This window comes from Phocoena sinus, chromosome 10, assembly GCF_008692025.1.
Source record: "Phocoena sinus isolate mPhoSin1 chromosome 10, mPhoSin1.pri, whole genome shotgun sequence".
NCBI classification, from domain to species: Eukaryota; Metazoa; Chordata; class Mammalia; order Artiodactyla; family Phocoenidae; genus Phocoena; species Phocoena sinus.
This window is the reverse complement of record NC_045772.1, coordinates 42,099,408-42,120,282: the sequence shown is the minus strand read 5'-3', so window position 1 is coordinate 42,120,282 and position 20,875 is coordinate 42,099,408. Positions and strand designations below refer to the sequence as shown.

General features: G+C 35.3%; 1 protein-coding gene across 11 annotated transcripts in view; it reads left to right on the top strand.

Moving 5' to 3' along the window:
* The window catches only part of ZDHHC17 (zinc finger DHHC-type palmitoyltransferase 17), a 248,781-nt gene that overhangs the window by 202,862 nt on the left and 25,044 nt on the right, over window positions 1–20,875 (top strand). For all 11 annotated transcript variants that reach the window (XM_032644970.1, XM_032644966.1, XM_032644971.1 and 8 more), the window contains one exon: window positions 4,006–4,131. In XM_032644970.1, coding sequence (XP_032500861.1) covers window positions 4,006–4,131 — 126 coding nt within the window. The remainder of the gene's footprint in view (window positions 1–4,005; window positions 4,132–20,875) is intronic.

Sequence of the window (20,875 nt, the reverse complement as noted above, 5' to 3'; positions counted from 1 at the left end):
CTTTTTGGCACCAGGGAACAGTTTTGTGGAAGACAATTTTTCCACGGAGTGGGGTGGGGGGCAGTAAATGTAATTCAAGTGCATTACGTTTATTGTGCACTTTATTATTATTATCATTATTACATTGTAATATATAATGAAATAGTGCTACAACTCACCATAATGCTGACAGGAGGCGGAGCTCAGGCGGTAATGCAAGCGATGGAGAGCGGCTGTAAATACAGATGAAACTTGACTCGCTTGCCTGCCGCTCACTACCTGCTGTGCGGCCAGGTACCTAACAGGCCACAGACCAGTACTGGTCTGGGGGTTGGGGACCCCTGATGTAGAGGAACCTACACATGCAAGGCCCAAGGCCAGGAATAAGCTTACCATGTTAGAGGTGTAGAAATGACAGCTTTGACCAAGCAGTGAGACAGTGAGAGAGAGAGACAGGTACAAGGCCATGATAAGGAACTTTAATTGTATTCTCAGTCATGAGAAATAGTTGGATTTATGTAGAATGGTTATATAATCTTTGTGTTTTTAATATTTTTTTAAAAATTACTTTGGTATTTGGGGAATGTATTGAAGAATTAAGAAAATGGAAAGGGGCTTCCCTGGTGGCGCAGTGGTTGAGAGTCTGCCTGCCGATGCAGGGGACACGGGTTTGTGCCCCAGTCCGGGAAGATCCCACATGCCGCAGATCGGCTGGGGCCGTGAGCCATGGCCGCAGAGCCTGCGCGTCCGGAGCCTGTGCTCAGCAACGGGAGAGGCCACAACAGTGAGAGGCCCGCGTACCGCAAAAAAAAAAAAAAAAAAGAAAGAAAATGGAAGGGATAGATGAAGATCAGTTAGGCTCTCATAATAAATCAGGCAAGTGATGATGTTAGTTTAGCCTATGATTGTAGAAGTAGTGATGGAGTGAAATGAATGGATTTGGAAATGATAGTTTAGAGTAGAAAAGAAAAGGTAGATTAGAAATGAAAGTGAAAGAAAAAAACATCGATGACTTAGGTTTTGGTTTGAATAACTGAGTGTCTTGTGATATGTATTGAAGTTGTGAAGATGGAAGGAAACAGACTTTTTTGGGAGTGAAGGCAATAGAAATTGGTTCTGTTTCAGTCATGTATAATTTGAGGTGGTGCGTTTTAGCTATGTGGAATGTCAAGCTAATTAAGTAAACTTAATTTTGAAAGTGAAAAATTCATTAATAAATAAAAAACAACCAACCTAGATTTTTTGTCCTAGAATTTGATAAAGTCGATTCATAGCTGTGTATTTTTCCATTTTTCATTTTAAGTCTTGAGAAAGAAAATCTGGTTGATAACCATAAATTGTACCAAGATGGAGCCTGTAAATATGGATATGGCTTTAATAGCTAGTAAAAGTTACATTCTTTAAAGAATATGAAAAATTATATTTAGTTATAATATTTATTAATTGGCCCTATTTCTTCTAAAATAGCTATTTCCTAAATAAAATTAAGCTTAAGTTTCTTAGAAATCTGTCTTGATATCCTTGTAAATTAGTTATTTGAGTAAGGGATTCAATTCTTTTAATATATAAACAAATGATTATTTTATCAAAATAAGAACTTATCTTGCAGACAATAAATATTAAATGATAGGTGACTTTAAAATGACTACTTTGATCCTTAGAAGGATTAGGAATGGCCATAAACCCTTGATTAGAGATTCTTAATCTGGGACCCAGCAGTGGATTTTGGTTAGGGGGTGGGTCCATGGACTTCTGAAATTGTTATAAATAAAGTATCAGCACTTTTCTGGGGAGAGAGTCAATGGCTTTTCATCAGACATGACTTAAATGAGTTGAAAAACCATGGCCCCAGATACTGGTTACGTAGAATAAATTCATATCTTCTGAAGTAATAACAGTGAGGAGGGGGAATGATTTGGGATACTAAGACTTTAAGAAAAATGACCTATGCAGTAATCCCTTTTCATGGTAGCATCTCATTTGTGAATTTAAAGAATATTTCACCCCCTTGCACATGTTTTTGGTTGATAAGTTTAGATGAATTGAGTTTGGGGAGGGCAATTAATCCAAGTGCTGCCTACGCATTTATGATTTTTCTTTCTAAAGTTATCAAAGGACATAACTTTTAGCTTGTGCAAAATATAGAATTACTGAGCTTTGTTAATTAATATACTGAAAAACGCTTATATGGTTTCTTGAAAAGAGGTAAAAAACTATTTTCAGAAAATATCTCTTAAGTACCCCACCTAGATGGTCTCCAAGGAATAATTTTCCTTAATTTTAATAATGAATTTCCACCTCACTTAGGCAAAAAGTGATCTTCCACCTGCCACGTTCCATAATGTTTATCACACCAAACCCCTGAAGAATTTCTTTTATTACCAGTTAGTTACATAGTCTATAAATACTCCATGATTCTTGTTATTACTGCTGTTGTTATTATAATTTACTATTTTTGGCTGACACATGGAGTGTTTAAATATAGACTTGATTTTGAACCCTGGTTTTAGTATAATTCTTTAAATTAATTGCTTGTTTATTTTACCAGCTGAATAAAAGAACTGTATAAAAGTAGTCAGATGACTAGAGGAGTAGTTGAAAGATTGCTTAAAGCTCCCTCCATCTTTTTATCTAGGCAATCCTTAGGTGTCACATGGCCCTCTAGTGGAAGGGATGCTCAGCTGGACCGAGGCAACTGCAGGATATTCTCTGGGAGTTGTTACCCAAGGGATTGCTTTTTTCAGGTAATCTTTTAGTTTGGATTAATTAGCTGGTTCTGACAACCTAGGTGACATAGAATTTTGGAATAGGTAAGGAGATATTTTAAAACAAATATCCCTATTTGTGGAAGACCCACCTAGATTAGCCCATTTCTTATTAAATACTATTGATCTTTTTATTAAAGGATTGGTTAGGCTTTTTGTTTTTATTGTTGTGTTGTTATTGTTGTTGCTCTTGGTGGTAGTGGTGTGTTTATTTTGTTGTTTGGTTCTTTTTATTTTTCAGTGTTTTTTTTTAAATTAAATTGTACTCCATACTTGATTAATAATTATCCCTCATAAGTAAGGAACCCAAGACTCCTTATTTCTTTATTTTCATCCAGTTTTTTAAAATAAAATTTTAACATGTTTTTTTCTTTTTTTAAAGTAATTTTGAATATTCATCCATAATTCTTGAAATTTTGGTAAACAAAATTATTAATTTTACTTTTCTGTTTAAGGAAGGAGATAAAGAGTGGAGAATATTAAATAGAATAAAAATGTAGGTATCTAACTTGCAAAAGGAGAAATAAGATTTTAAATTAATAAAGGCAAAAAGAAGCATAGATCTAGAATTGGGGACACTCATTTCTTGTTTCTTACTGCCTTTAAAACATTTTAGTTCTGTTATACTCTTTGGAATTCTTCTTCTTGCAGTTAAAGGGAGCTACAAGTCTATAACGTAAGATTAACCATTTTTTGTTACTACCCGTGTTCTCTTTGGAAATTTCTGGATGGGTGAATGAATTTAACATGATCAAGAATACCAGTATAACAGTAGGAGTGGAAGTTGACTTTTCTTTTTCTTCCCTGTTCTTTTCTTTAAACTTCGTTCATCACTGAAATTAAACTGAGAGATTTCTGGCAGTTTGGTATTACAGCAGGATGGTTTGTAGCAATAACTATTACTAATGAAACCCTTAAAGAATATGAAATAACTGGATAAACTTAATGGTAGCCTCTGATCCAGCAGGTGCTAAAATACCTACTTTTTGATTACTCTCTAAGTTAAAATGCAAGCACATATAGAATCTGTAGAATAAGAGGTGTAAATACATTTTCTGATTGTACCTTGAATGGGAAGGTATAAGTAATATATGATTTAGAGTCTTTTAGTAATTGACTTTGCCAAATGTAAAAACAATGTTAATGAACTAATACTGCAGTCAATTTATTTTTGTGGAAGTGCTTTAAAAGTTAGTAACCAAAATATTCTGCTTTTCCTTTCATTTTTTTTAATGTGAATTTCTTCTGCTTATATTACCAGGGTGAATCAGCACTTGATTTGGCAAAGCAGAGAAAAAATGTGTGGATGATCAACCATTTGCAAGAGGCAAGGCAAGCAAAGGGATATGACAATCCATCTTTCCTTAGAAAGTTGAAAGCTGATAAGGTAAATTCATGACTGAAGATTTTCAATATATAGTAAGATTCATAAGCATATTTTCTTAGCATGAGTATTTACATTTACAGCCTTTAATCTTGGCATTGGCCAGTGTAATTTTTAAAACATTATTTCACCCAAGTAAATAAATGTAGATACCAAAGTTTAAGAAAGATGGTATATGTGAAATTGTTTAGATTTCCATAGGCTACTAACATAAGGTTTAATGCATTAATTCAGCTGGCCTTTGTTAAGTAATAGAGAGATAATAAAAGTTTTTCCTGTTTAAGTGTATTTTTTAGTGTAGTAATAAATTGTGAAAAATCTTAGTCCTAATATATGTATATCTTTTTAAAAACTACTCACAACTCTAGCTATAGTTAATTTAAGCTTTTCATTCTTTTATAATATGTCATAACTTTTATTAGAGAGGGAGAAACATATTATTCACTTCTTTTTAGAAAGTTCATTTTAGATCTTCCATAAAACCTTCAGTTTTTAACTGTATGACTATTGGCTCAGTTGCCTAATTGTATGATTTCAAAACTAAGAACATTTTCCTGAAAGGCAGGTCTGTATTTCTTAAAAATTTATTTCCTTAAAAGGAAAAATTAGCTGACAGTTTTTTTGTATACCAAAATAATTGACAAGGTATTTGCTAACATGTCAGTAGTCACAACTTGAATGGCATTAAGCCTTAGATATCATATATGTCCTATTTAGGCTGCTCTAGTGGTAATACTGTTTGTATAAAGTTAACATTGATCTATCTGTTACTGGAACAAAATAAGTTTTGGGTAAAGGGAAATAGACTTGAAAGCATGTCTCATTTATTTGTAGGAGTTCAGACTTCCTTAATGAGCTGAAAAGTTCACTGGTCCATTACTTAGTCTTCAGAAGAATTATATTTATAGTTTATAAACATGTCTATTTTCAGTCCCATATTTGAGACTAAGGAGCAGTTTTTGCATGTCATGTCAACTTTTCATTTCTCTATTAGATATATTAAAAATAGTTAATTATTTATTTACTTTGATGTTGCTCTGTCCTCTAGAATTTAGAGCAGTTTTGCTCAACAGAGTAAAAAGTGGCTAATTTCTCATAATAACTAGGCTACTAGTAAAAATGTCTTTTATTACTCTGGAAAATCCCATTGTCTTTATATGTTCATTTTGCTTAGTGTAAATATGCTAAAGGGTATTTTTTTAATGTATTGTCAGATGAAAATGACTTTGTAAATTCAAGATGTTTATTAATATATAAAGTTATTTATTATAGCAATAATGAACTATATATCAGGGTTATGTGTTTGGATATGGTTTCTTTTAAAAAGATTGCCTCATTAAAAGTTTAGCACAATTTTATTAACATTTGTGTATATTATTGTGATCAGAAATTGCGTATTCCTGGTTTTTTGGGTTTTGTTTTTTTGCATTAGTAGCTTTAAATATATTGTGCATTCTAAAAAGGTCACTAGATAAAAATATATGATGGATTGGGGCTTTGTGTAATTAAATATTTGTGTAGACTGTTCTCTTTCCATCTCACATTAGAAAAATTTAAATTATGAACATGACTTGGTTTGCTAGCCTGTGAAGTATGTTCTGTATTTAAAACTAAGCAAGAAAACACCCAGGACTCGATAGCTTTTTACTAAAAATAAGTCATCCCAAAAGGAAAAAAAAGATATTTTTGGACAGTGATAGTAGACAGATATGAAAGGAGTCTTGATTTTAGAAAACTATTTTAAGAGCTGTTTGATTTTTAAGATTAGAAGATTTTAGGCAGATTTATGGTTAAATAAGTGTTACTTGCTTATTAATGAGTTAGAAGGAAATCTCTAAATCAGTGTTTCTCAGAATTTAGAAACCCACGATCCCTTTTGTTAACAGTGGAAATCTCACATGTATTACTTTTTAATGTTGTTTATTGATTATTTGAGAATAAATCTGGGAAGATGGAGTAGATATATTTTTTTCCCTATTCCTTCCTGCCAAGTGCAACTAAAAAACCTGGACATTATGTACAAAACAAATATAGGAAGACTGAAGATGGAGACAAGGTGGCAGAGCAGGTAGGGAGCTAAGGATCCAAAGAATGACATGGTGGTGAGTTCCCTGCCTTTTTTTTTTTTGCCTCATATTTCCCAGAAGAGGAACTGACAAAGCCAACAACCCAGAATCATGAACGGGACAGACAAAAAAATGCTCCCCAAAAACCTGCTTTTTAGCCACAGGACCACAAAAGAGGCAGCTTATTTAGCATGATAGAAACTTTTAGAAAATAACTTTCTACTACAGCCAAACACAACAGAAAAAAACATGGCTCCACCCTGACTCACAACAGCAAAGGCCTAGACTTCGCCCTTACCAGGCTATAATGATGTGCCCCAACTCTCCTGGGGTGGTGTCAGGGAAGGTGGAGTGGAGAGTTGGGACTTCCATCCCCACTAGCTGTTAATGAGGTCCCATCCCCTGCTGTTATCAGTGGAGACCACATAGGAAACAGTAATGAGGCACTTGTAACCCTCCCAGTCAAGGAGATACCAGTAGAGGTATAGTGGAGAGCTGAAAGTCCCACCTTTGCCTGTCCATAATGAGGAAACCCCTCCTCAGGTGTCAGTGAAGGCCTCCTTGGGATCCTGGACTTTCACCTCACCTGCCAGTAATGAGAAGGTGTCTCACTTCCCTCCCCCTGCCTACATCAGAGGAATCCACATAAAAGAAAAGGTTTAAATAAGATCCAGTGTCTCATAATACCCAAAATGTCTAGGTTTCAAACAAAAATCACATATCAAACCAAGAATCGATAAGATCTAACTGAATGAAAAGAGGATCAGTAAAAACCAGTGTGATGACAGAGATGTTGGAATTATCTGACAAAAGAATTTAACAATCATCATAAAAAATCTTTAGTGAATACTTACGAACATGCTTGAAACAACTGAAAAATAGAGTCTCAGCGAAGAAATAGAACTATAGAAATAGAATAAAGAAGAACCAAATGGAAATTTTAAAACGGAAAATTATGATAGCCAAAATAAAAAAAAAGTCAGTGGATGAGCTCAACAGCAGAAGAGAGGAGACAGAGGAAAGAATCAATGACCTTGAAGATAGACGATAAAAATTACCTGTTTTCAACAACAAAAGGAAATAAACTGAGAAAAACAAGCAAAACAGAACAGAACTTTAGGGACCTGTGGTTATAACAGAATATCTAACACTGATATGATTGGAGTACCAGAAGAAGAAAAGCGGGTGGAGCTGAAAAAGTTCTCAAACATATGATGGCCAAAAACCCCCCAAATTTGGCAAAAGACAGACCTGCAGATTAAAAGTGGAGCAAACCCTAAACAGAATAAACTCAAATCCAAACCAAACACTCATAGTCAAACTTCTGGAAACTAAAGACTACGAAATAAAAATCTTGAAGTCCCCTTACCAGTAGGGGTAAAACTATTCAAGAACACTGGATTTCTCATCAGAAACCGTAGAGGCATAAGGAGCTGCCACATTTTTCACGTGCTGGATGGAAAGAACTTTCAATCCAGAATCCTTTATCCAGTGAAAATATCTTTCAGCAATGAAGGAGAAGTCAACACATTTTCAGATAAAGGAAAAGTAAGAGAATTTGTGGCCAGCAGACCTGCCCTAAAAAAATGGCTAAGAGAAGTTCTTAAGACAGAAGGAAAATGATAAAAGAAAGAACCTTGGAACATAAGATCATGGTAAGCAAAATTATGGGTCAATACAGTAGACTTTCCTTCTTATCCTACGTCTTCCAAATTATGTTTGACAGTTGAAGCAAAATTATAATACTGTTTGATGTGGATCTAAATGTATGTAGAAAACATATTTGAGACAATTTATAATGTAAACAGGGGAGGGTAGAGGGACATTAATGGAGGTAAGGTTTCCACATCTCACTTGAATTGGTAAAATGATGACACTAGTATACTGTGATAAGTTATATTTATATAATACTTAGAGTACCCACTAAAAAAGCTATTCAGAGAGATATACTCAAAAACACCATAGATAAAATAAAATTCTAAAAAGCTTTTCAGTAACCCACAAGAAGTCAGGAAAAAGAAACCAGAAACAAAGACACAGAACAAACAAAAAAACAAAAAATAAAATTATAGATTTCAGCCCTAACATATCAATAATTAGAGTAACTGTAAATGGTCTAAATATACCAATTAAAAGACAGATATTGGCAGTGTGGATTACAAAGTGTGACTCAACTATATGCTGTCTGTAAGAGACTCACTTCACATACAAGAATATTGGCAAGTTACTTATATGGGCAAGTAGCAGAATGGAAATGACATATGATACCAAAAGCAGGCAAAGACAGTACAAAGAGGAAAACTATAGGCGTACCTCATTTTATTGCATTTCACAGATATTTTGTTTTTGTTTGTTTGTTTGTTTTTGCAAAGTGAAGGTTTGTGGCAATCTGCATCTAGTAAGTCTTGTTAGTGCCATCTTTCCAACAGCATTTTTTTACTTTGTATCTCCATGTCACGTTTTGGTAATTCTCCCAATATTTCAAACCCTCCACCAGCAAAAAGATTATGACTTGATGAAGGCTCAGATGATGGTTAGCATTTTTTAGCAATAAAGTATTTTTTACTTAAAGTGTGTACGGTGATTTTTTAGATATAATGCTATTGCATGCTTAATAGACTACAGTATAGTGTAAACATAACTTTTTAAAATTGAAATGTAGTTGATGTCCAATATTATGTCAGTTTCAGATGTACTACGTAGTGATTTCACATTTGTATAAGTTATGAAATTATCACCACATTGAGTCTAGTAACCATTTGTCCCTATACAAATTTATTACAATATTATTGACCATATTCCTTATGCTATATATTACATCCCATGGCTTATTTATTTTATAACTGGAGGTTTGTACCTCTTAATCCCCTTCATCTCTTTCACCCCCAACGCCCTCCCCTCTGGCAACCACCTGTTCTTTGTATCTGAGTTTGTTTTTGGTTTGTTTTTTTATTCCCCATATAAGTGAGACCATATGGTATTTGTCTTTCTCTGACTTATTTCACCTAGCATAATACCTCTCGATCCATTCATGTTGTCACAAATGGCAAGATTTCATTCTTTTGTATGGCTGAGTAATATTCCATTGTATATATAGATCACATTTTCTGTATCTATTCATCTCTATCAATGGGCATTTAAGTTGCTAATGCCCATTTACATTATTGTAAATGATACTGCAGTGAACATTGAGGTGTATATATATTTTCTAATTAGTCTTTTTGTTTCTTTGGGTAAATACCCAGAAGTGAAATTGCTGGGTCATGTGTCAGTTCTATTTTTAATTTTTTGAAGACCCTCCATACTGTTTTCCAGAGTGCCTGTACCAATTTACAGTTCTACCAGTAGCGCACAAGGATTCCCTTTTCTTCACATCCTTGCCAACATTTGTTATTTCTTGTCTTTTTTGATGATAGCCATTCTCACAGGTCTGAGGTGGTATCCTGTTTTGGTTTTGATTTGCATTTCCCTGATTAGTGATGTTGAGCATCTTTTTTTCATGTGTCTGTTGGCTATTTGTATATCTTCTTTGAAAAAATGTCTATTCCAGGTCTTCTGCCCACTTTATAATTGAGTTGTTTGGTTTTTTGATGTTGAGTTATATGAGTTCTTTGTATATTTTGGATATTAACCCCTTATCAGGTGCATTATATGCAGATATCTTCTCCCATTCAGTGAGCTGCCCTTTTGGTTTGTTGTTGTTAGTTTCCTTTACTGTGGAAAAACTTTTTAGTTTCATGCAATCCCATTTGTTTACTTTTGGTTTTGTTTCCCTTGATTGAGGAGACAGAGCCAAAAAAATATTGCTGAGACTGATGTCAAAGAGCATGCTGCCTGTTTTCTTCTAGGAGTTATATGTTTCAGGTTTTACATTTAAGTCTTTAATCCATTTTGAGTTTATTTTTGTGTGTGATGTGAGAAACTAGTCCAGTGTGATTCTTTTACATGTAGCTGTCCAGTTTTCCCAACACCATTTAATGAAAAGGTTTTTTTCCCCTCATTTTATATTCTTGCTTCCTTTGTTGTAGATTAATTGATCATATAAGCATGGGTTTATTTTGGGGCTCTGCATTCTGTTCCATTGATCTGTGTGTCTGTTTTTGTGCCAGTGTCATACTGTTTTGATTACTGTTAACTTTGCAATATAGTTTGAAATCACAGATTGTGATACTTCAGTTTGTTCTTTCTCAAGATTGCTTTGGCTATTCAGGGTCTTTCATGTTTCCATACAAATTGTAGAATTACTTGTTTTAGTTCTGTGAAAAATGCCATTGATATTTTGATAGGGACCACACTGAATCTGTAGATTGCCTTGGGTAGTGTGGTCATTTTAACAATATTAATTCTTCCAGTCTTTGAGAATGGTATGTTTTACCATTTGTTGTGTCGTCTTCAGTTTCTTTCATCAATGTCTTATAGTTTTCAGAGTACAAATCTTTTACCTCTCTGGTTAGATTTATTCCTAGGTATTGTATTTTTTTTGATGCACTTGTAAATGGGATTGTCTTCTTAATTTTTCTTTTTAATGGTTTGTTATTACAACAGAGTTTAGTTTATTAATTTTGTATCCTGCAATTTCACTGAATTCACTTATTAGTTCTAGTAGTTTTTTGGTGGTGTCTTATGGATTTTCTGTATCTAGTGTCATGTCATCTGCAAACAGTGACAGTTTTACTTCTTCCTTTCCAATTTGGATTCCCTTTATTTCTTTTTCTTATCTCATTGCTGTGGCTAGGACTTCTAATACTGTGTTGAATAAAAGTAGAAGAGTGTGCATCCTTGTCTTGTCCCTGATCTTAAAGGAAATGCTTTCAGCTTTTCACCACTGAGTATGATGTTAACTGTGGGGTTGTCATATATGGCCTTTTTTATGTTGAGGTATGTTTCCTTTATACCCACTTTGTTGAGAGTTTTTATCATAAATGGATGTTGAATTTTGTCAAAAGCTTTTTATGTATCTACTGAGATAATCATATGGTTTTTATTCTTCAGTTTGTTAATGTAGTATATGATGCTGATTGATTGGCTGTTTGGGTGGCCCCAGATGGTAGGGGGGGCAGTGCTCAGAGCTGGTGCCACCCAGCTGGAGGGTGGGCCAGTTTCTGGGTACTAATAGGCTAGAGGGAGGATTCTAAAAGGGTGCTTGCCCACCCTAGTGTTATTGGGGTAGAAGAAGTTTCCCAGAATGGCTGCTACCAGCTTTTGTATCAGCAGGGGTCTCTCATTTGCCTCCTGCCTCTCCAGAGGACTCTCCAAGATCAGCAAGTAGATCTGTTCCAGGCTTCTAACTGCTGCCTCTTTGTGCTGAGACTTGGAGCATCTCAGATTTTTCCAGTGTCCTTTAAGAGCAGAGTCTCTGTTTCCTGTAGCCCTCCAGCTCTCCTGAACATGGGCGCTGCTGGTTTCCAAAGCCAGGAATTCTGGGAGCTTTACTTCCTAGTGCAGGACCCGTTGGCTGAGGAGTCCCACAGGGGGCTCAGACCCCTTCTCCCTCATAGAGGAAAGGCCTCCACAATTGTGATATTCCTTCCGTTTGTGGGTCACTGATCCTGGGGGTGTGAGCCCTGATTATACCGTGTCTCCACCCCTCCTACCCATCTCATTGTGGTTCCGCCTTTAGTTATGGAAAATCCTTTCTGCTAGTCTAAAGGTCATTTTCCTAGAGAGTTGCTCTGTAAATAGTTGTAAAGTACTTGTATGCTGAAACATTTTAAATGCCAATGAAGGAAATCAAGGATGACCTAAATAAGTGGAGAGACATACTGCGTTCATGAACTGGAAGACAACTTAGTAAATATGTCAGTTGTCCCCAAATTAATATACAGGTTTAATGTAATTAAATAATTCCAGCAAAATTTTTTATTAGTATATACAAGATTATTCCAAAATTTATATGGAAAGGCAGTAGACTTAGAATAGCTAAAACTATTTTGAAAAAGAAGAATCACTCTCTGCAGTTTTAAGACCTACTGTATAGCTTCAGTAATCAAGACTGTGTAGTATTGCTGGAGGAATAAAGTGATCAGTGGAACAAAATAGAGAGCCCAGAAGTAGAACCACAGAGGTATGCCCACTGACACTTGACAGATGTGTAAAAGCAATTCAATGGAGGAAAGACAGCCTTTTCACCAATTGATATTGGAGCATTTGGACATGCATAGGCAAAAAAAATAAACCTCTGCTCAAACCTCACACTGTATTAAAAAATTAACTCAAAACTGTTCAAGATTTAAATGTAAAACTGTAAAAATCTAGGACTAGGCAAAGAGATTTGACACAAAAAGTATGATCCATAAAGGTAAAAATTGATCATTTGGATTTGGATCAAAATTTTAAACTTACATTCTATGAATGACCCTGTGATTAGAATGAAAAGGCATACTACAGACTGGGAGAAAGTATTTACAAGCTACATTTCCAACAAAGGACTAGTTTCCAAAATATATTAAGAACTTTCAAAACTCAGCAGTGCAAAATCAATACAATTAGTAAATAGGCTAAACAAGAGATATTTTCACCAAAAAAGATATAAAAATGGCAGATAAGCAGGTGAAAGGATCTTCAACATCATTTTAGTCATTAGGGAAATGCAAATTGAAACCACAGTGACTTACTATTTTATACCTGTCAGAGTAACTAAATAAAAAGTTGCAACAACACCAAATGCTGATGAGGATGCTGAGAAACTCATCTGCTGCTGAAGGATATGTAAAAAAGTACAGCAACCTGGAGAACAGTTTGGAATTTTCTTTTAAAAAGCTTAACATGCAATACCATACAACCCAGAAACTGTACTCTTAAGCATTTATCCCAGAGAAATGGAACCTTATATTCACACAAAAATTTGTATGTGAATGTTTATAGCAGCTTTGTTCATAATAACCCAAAATAGAAACAACCCCAATGTCCTTCAGTGGGTGAATGATTAAACAAACTGACACATTCATACCGTGGAGTATTCCTCAGCAATAAAAAGGAATGAACTAATGGTACGTACAATAACCCAATGAATATTTGGAGAATTCTATTATGAGTGAAAAGCCAATCCTATTAGGTTACATACTGTATAATTCCATTTATATAAAATTCTTGAAATGACAAAATTACGGAAATGTAGAACACATTAGTAGTTGGCAGAGGTTAATATGGCAGTGAGGAGTAGGGTATGAGGGAAATTGCTATAAAAGGATGGAAATATTCCTTGTAGTGATGGAAATATTCTGTATCTTAATTGTGTCAGTGTCAATATCCTGGTTGTGACATTATACTACGCTTTTGCAAGATATTAGCCATTTGGGAACTTTGGGTAATGAGTACTTGGGATCTGTCCACATTTTTTATTAAAACTGCGTGATCCACAGCTAACATCATTCTCAATGGTGAAAAGCTGAAAGCATACCTTCTAAGGTTGGGAACAAGACAAGGATGCCCACTCTTGCCACTTTAATTCAACATGGTTTTGGAATTCCTAGCCACAGCAATCAGAGAAGAAAAAGAAATAAAATGAACCCAAATTGGAAAAGAAGAAGTAAAATTGTCACTGTTTTCAGATGACATTATGCTATACATAGAAAACCCTAAAGACGTTACCAGAGAACTACTAGCACTCATCAGTGAATTCAATAAAATTACTGGATACGAAATTAATATACAGAAATCTATTTCATTTCTATGCACTATCAGCGAAATATCAAAAATAGAAATTAAGGGAACAATCCCATTTACCATCACATCAAAAAAGAATAAAATACCTAGGAGTAAACCTACCTAAGGAGGCAAAACACCTGTACTCTAAAAACTGTAAGATGCTAATGAAAGAAATTGAAGATGTCACAAACAGATGGAAAGGTATACCATGTTCTTGGATTGGAAGAATCAATATTGTTAAAATGACCATACTATCCAAGGCAGTCTACAGTTTCAACACAATCTCTATCAAATTACCAATGGCATTTTTCACAGAACTAGAACAAAATATTTTTAAATTTGTATGGAACCACAAAAGACCCAGAATAGCCAAAACAATCTTCAGAAAGAAAAATGGAGCTGGAGGAATCATGCTCCCTGACTTCAGACTATACTGCAAAGCTACAGTAATCGGAGATTCCAACCAAGCCGGGAACGTCAACAAGGGAAAAGAGAGAGCTTCTGAGACAAAGTTCGGGGTTAACCCATTGCTGTGGTGAGAGGCTTCAGTAAATCACAGCTGAAATACACTGGACAAACATTCGTGATTCCCAGGAGTTAAGAAAAGAGATGCAAAAGCGGAGAAAATTTTGCGATTTCTTCATCTTTTCAGCACTGCAGTTATGTGTTCTAAGCATCTTCTGAAAGCCTCTTTGTAAATACTTTTAAAAGGCCAGAAAAATGTTAGTGTTGCTGCCTTAGATGTTCCAGTCTGCCTTCTGCCTTTCTCCGATGACTGCACCATTACAATCAAAAGAAGAAAATTCCAGTCAAGAAGCCTTAGAGGGCAGACAGCAGAAGCAAGAAGAACTACAATCCTGGAGACTGTGGAACAAAAACCACATTCACAGAAAAAGAGACAAGATGAAAGGCAGAGGGCTATGTACCAGATGAAGGAACAAGATAAAACCCCAGAAAAAAAAACTAAATAAATTGGACATAGGCAACCTTCCAGGAAAAAAATTCAGAATAATGATAGTGAAGATGATCCAGGACCTCGGAAAAAGAATGGAGGCAAAGATTGAGAAGATGCACGAAATGTTTAACAAAGATCTAGAAGAATTAAAGAACAAACAAACAGAGATGAACAATACAATAACTGAAATGAAAACTACACTAGAAGGAATCAATAGCAGAATAACTGAGGCAGAAGAACGGATAAGTGACCTGGAAGACAGAATGGTGGAATTCACTGCTGCAGAAGAGAATAAAGAACAAAGAATGAAAAGAAATGAAGACAGCCTAAGAGACCTCTGGGACAATATTAAGCATAACAAATTCGCATTATAGGGGGTCCCAGAAGGAGAAGAGAGAGAAAGGACCGGAGAAAATATTTGAAAAGATTATAGTCAAAAACTTTCCTAACATGAGAAAGGAAATAGCCACCCAAGTCCAGGAGGCACAGAGAGTCCCATACAGGATAAACCCAATGAGAAACACGCTGAGACACATAGTAACCAAATTTGCAAAAATTAAAGACAAAGAAAAATTATTGAAAGCAGCAAGGGAAAAATGGCAAATAATATACAAGGGAATGCCCATAAGATTAACAGCTGATTTCTCAGCAGAAACTCTCCAAGCCAGAAGGGAGTGGCATGACATATTTAAAGTGATGAAAGGGAAGAACCTACAAGCAAGATTACTCTACCCGGCAAGGATCTCATTCAGATTCGATGGAGAAATCAAAAGCTTTACAGACAAGCAAAAGCTAAGAGAATTCAGCACCACCAAACCAGCTCTACAACAAATGTTAAAGGAACTTCTCTAAGTGGGAAACACAAGAGAAGGAAAGGACCTACAAAAACAAACCCAAAACAATTAAGAAAATGGTCATAGGAACATAAGTATCGACAATTATCTTAAACGTGAATGGATTAAATGCTCCAACCAAAAGACACAGGGTCACTGAATGGATATAAAAACAAGACGCATATATATGCTGTCTACAAGAGACCCACTTCAGACCTAGGGACACATACAGACTGAAAGTGAGGGGATGGAAAAAGCTACTCCATGCAAATGGAAATCAAAAGAAAGCTGGAGTTCCAATACTCATATCAGGTAAAATAAACTTTAAAATAAAGAATGTTACAAGAGGGAAAGAAGGACACTACATAATGATCAAGGGATCAATCCAAGAAGAAGATATAACAATTATATGCACCCAACATAGGAGTACCTCAATACATAAAGTAACTGCTAACAGCTCTAAAAGAGGGAATCAGCAGTAACACAACACTAGTGGGGGACTTTAACACCTCACACCAATGGACATGTCATCCAAACAGAAAATTAATAAGGAAACAGAAGCTTTAAATGACACAATAGACCAGATAGATTTAATTGATATTTATAGGACATTCCATCCAAAAACAGCAGATTACACTTTCTTCTCAAGTGCACACGGAACATTCTCCAGGATAGATCACATCTTGGGTCACAAATCAAGCCTCAGTAAATTTAAGAAAATTGAAATCATATCAAGCATCTTTTCTGACCACAACACTATGAGATTAGAAGTCAATTAGAGGGAGAAAAAACGTAAAAAGCACAAACACATGGAGGCTAAACAATACATTACTAAATAACCAAGAGATCACTGAAGAAATCAAAGAGGAAATCAAAAAATACCTAGAGACAAATGACAATGAAAACACGATGATCCAAAGCCCTTGGGATGCAGCAAAAGCAGTTCTAAGAGGCAAGTTTATAGCAATACAAGCCTACCTCAAGAAACAAGAAACATCTCAAATAAAAAATCTAACCTTACACCTAAAGGAACTAGAGAAAGAAGAACAAACAAAACCCAATGTTAGTAGAGGGAAAGAATTTATAAAGATCAGAGCAGAAATAAATGGAATAGAAACAAAGAAAACAATAGCAAAGATCAATAAAACTAAAAGCTGGTTCTTTGAGAAGATAAGCAAAATTGATAAACCATTAGCCACACTCATCAAGAAAAAGAGGGAGAGGACTCAAATCAATAAAATTAGAAAGGAAAAAGGAGAACTTACAACAGCCACCACAGAAATACAAAGCATCCTAAGAGACTACTACAAGCAGCTCTATGCCAACAAAATGGACAGCTTGGAAGAAATGGACAAATTCTTAGAAAGGTATATCCTTCCAAGACTGAACCAGGAAGAAAAAGCAAATATGAACAGACCAAACACAAGTAATGAAATTGAAACTGTGATTAAAAATCTTCCAACAAACAAAAGCCCGGACCAGATGGCTTCACAGGTGAATTCTGTGAAACATTTAGAGAAGAGCTAACATCCGTCCTTCCCAAACTCTTCCAAAAATTTGCAGAGTAAGAAACACTCCCAAACTCATTTTGTGAGGCCATCATCACCCTGATACCAAGACCAGACAAAGATACTACAAAAAAAGAAAATTACAGACCAATATCACTGATGAATATAGATGCCAAAATCCTCAACAAAATACTAGCAAACAGAATCCAACAACACATTAAAAGGATCATGCACCATGATCAAGTGGGGTTTATCCCAAGATTGCAAGGAATCTTCAGTATATGCAAATCAATCAATGTGATACACCATATTAACAAACTGAAGACTAAAAACCATATGATTATCTCACTAGATGCAGAAAAAGCTTTTGACAAAATTCAACACCCATTTATGATAAAAACTCTCCAGAAAGTGGGCATACAGGGAGTCAACCTCAACATAATAAAGGCCATATACAACAAACCCACAGCAAACATCTGTCTCAATGGTGAAAAACTGTAAGCATTTCCTTTGAGATCAGGAACAAGACAAGGATGTCCGCTCTCACCACTATTATTCCACATAGTTTTGGAAGTCCTAGCCATGGCAATCAGAGAAGAAAAAGAAATAAAAGGAATCCAAATTGGAAAAGAAGTAAAACTGTCACTGTTTGCAGATGACATGATACTATACATAGAGAATCCTAAAGATGCCACCAGAAAACTACTAGAGCTAGTTAATGAATCTGGTAAAGTTGCAGGATACAAAATTAACGCACAGAAATCTCTTGCATTCCTATACACTAATGATGAAAAATCTGAAAGAGAAATTAAGGAAACACTCCCATTTACCACTGCAACAAAAAGAATAAAATACCTAGGAATAAATCTACCTAGGGAGACAGAAGACCTGTATGCAGAAAACTATAAGACACTTACGAAAGAAATTAAAGATGATACAAACAGATGGAGAGATATACCATGTTCTTGGATTGGAAGAATCAATATTGTGAAAATGACTCTACTACCCAAAGCAATCTACAGATTCAATGCAATCCCTATCAGATTACCAATGGCACTTTTACAGAACTAGAAGAAAAAATCTTAAAATTTGTATGGAGACACAAAAGGCCCCGAATAGCCAAAGCAGTCTTGAGGGAAAAAAACGGAGCTGGAGGAATCAGACTCCCTGACTTCAGACTGTACTACAAAGCTGCAGTAATCAAGACAATATGGTACTGGCACAAAAACAGAAATATAGTTCAACGGAACAGGATAGAAAGCCCAGAGATAAACCCATGCACCTATGGTCAACTAATCTATGACAAAGGAGGCAAGGATATACAATGGAGAAAATACAGTCTCTTCAATAAATGGTGCTGGGAAAAGTGGACAGCCACATGTAAAAGAATGAAATTAGAACACTCCCTAACACCATACACAAAAATAAACTCAAAATGGATTAGAGACCTCAATGTAAGACTGGACACTATAAAACTCTTAGAGGAAAACATAGGAAGAACACTCTTTGACATAAATCACAGCAAGATCTTTGTTGATCCACCTCTTAGAGTAATGGAAATAAAAAGAAAAATAAACAAATGGGCCCTAATGAAACTTAAAAGCTTTGGCAAAGCAATAGAGACTACAAGCAAGACGAAAAGACATCCCTCAGAATGGGAGAAAATATTTGCAAACAGACAAAGCATTAATCTCCAAAATATATGAACAGCTCATACAGCTCAATATTAAAAAAACAACCCAATCAGAAAAGGGCAGAAGACCTAAATAGACATTTCTCCAAAGAAGACATACAGATGGCCAAGAAGCACATGAAAAGCTGCTCAACATCACTAATTATTAGAGAAATGCAAATCAAAACTACAATGAGGTATCACCTCACCCCAGTTAGAATGGCCATCATCAGAAAATCTACAAACAACAGATGCTGGAGAGGGTGTGGAGAAAAGGGAAACCTCTTGCACTGTTGGTGGGAATGTAAATTGATAAACCACTATAGAGAACAGTATGGAGGTTCCTTCAAAAACTAAAAATAGAATTACCATATGACCCAGCAATCCCACTACTGAGTGTATACCCAGAGAAAACAATAATTCAAAAAGACACGTGCACCCCAGTGTTCATTGCAGCACTATTTACAGCAGCCAGTTCGTGGAAGCAACCTAAATGCCCATCAAGAGACGAATAGTAAAGAAGATGTGGTAAATATATACAATTGAATATTACTCAGCCATAAAAAAGAATGAATTGGGTCATTTGTTGGGACATGGATGAATCTAGAGACTGTCATACAGAGTGAAGTAAATCAGAAAGAGAAAAACAGGTATTGTATATTAACACATATATGTGGAACCTAGAGAAATGGTACGGATGAACCGGTTTGCAGGGTAGTAATTGAGACATATGTAGGGAACAAACGTATGGACACCAAGGGGGAAAGTGGCGGAGGCTGGTGGTGGTGGTGCTGTGATAAATTGGGAGATTGGGATTGACATATATACACTAATATGTAAATATGGATAACTAATAAGAACCTGCTGTATAAAAAAAAAACAGCTACAGTAATCAAAACAGTATGGTATTGGCACAAAAGCAGATTGTATAGATCAATGGAACAAGATAGAAAGCTCAGAAATAAACCCATACACTTATGGTCAATTAATCTACGACAAAGGAGGCAAGAATATACAATGGAGAAAGGACAGTCTCTTCAGTAAGTGGTGCTGGGAAAACTGGATGCCTACAGGTAAAAAGAACAAGCATTCTCTAACACCATATCAAAAAATAAACTCAAAATGGATTAAAGACCTAAATGTAAAACTGGATACTATAGTACTCCTAGAGCTGAACATATGCCGAACACTCTTTGACATAAATCATAGCAATATTTTTTTGGCTCTGTCTCCTAGAGTAGTGGAAATACAAAAATAAACAATTGAGACCTAATTAAACTTAAAAGCTTTTGCAAAGGAAACCATAAACAAAAAAAGACAACCTGCAGAATTGGAGAAAATATTTGCAAGTGATGCTACCGAGAAGCGATTAATTTCCAAAATATACAAACAACTCATACAGCTTAATATCAAAAAAACAGACAACCCAATGAAAAAATGGGCAGAAGACCTAAATAGACATTTCTCCAAATAAGACATACACATGGCCATCAGGCACATGAAAAGATGCTCAACATAGCTAATCATTAGAGAAATGCAAATCAAAACTACAATGCGGTATCACCTCACACCAGAATAGCCATCAATAAAAAGTCTACAAACAATAAATGCTGGAGAGGGTATGGAGAAAAAGGAACCCTCCTACACTGTTGGTGAGAATGTAAATTGGTGCAGCTACTGTGGAGAACAGTATGGAGGTTCCTTACAAAACTGAAAATAGAATTACCATATGATCCAAGAATCCCACTCCTGGACATATATCTGGATAAAACTCTAATCTGAAAAGATACATGCACCCCAGTTTTCATAGTAGCACTGTTTACAATAGCCAAGACATGGAAGCAACCTAAAGAAGATGTGGTATATATACACAATGGAATATTACTCAGCCATAAAAAAGAGTGAAATAATGCCATTTGCTGCAACATGGATGGACCTAGAAGTCATATTAAGTGAAGTAAGTCAGAGACAAATATCATATGATATCACTTATATGTGGAATCTTAAAAAATGATATAAATGAACTTATTTGCAAAACAGAAATAGACTCACAGACATAGAAAACG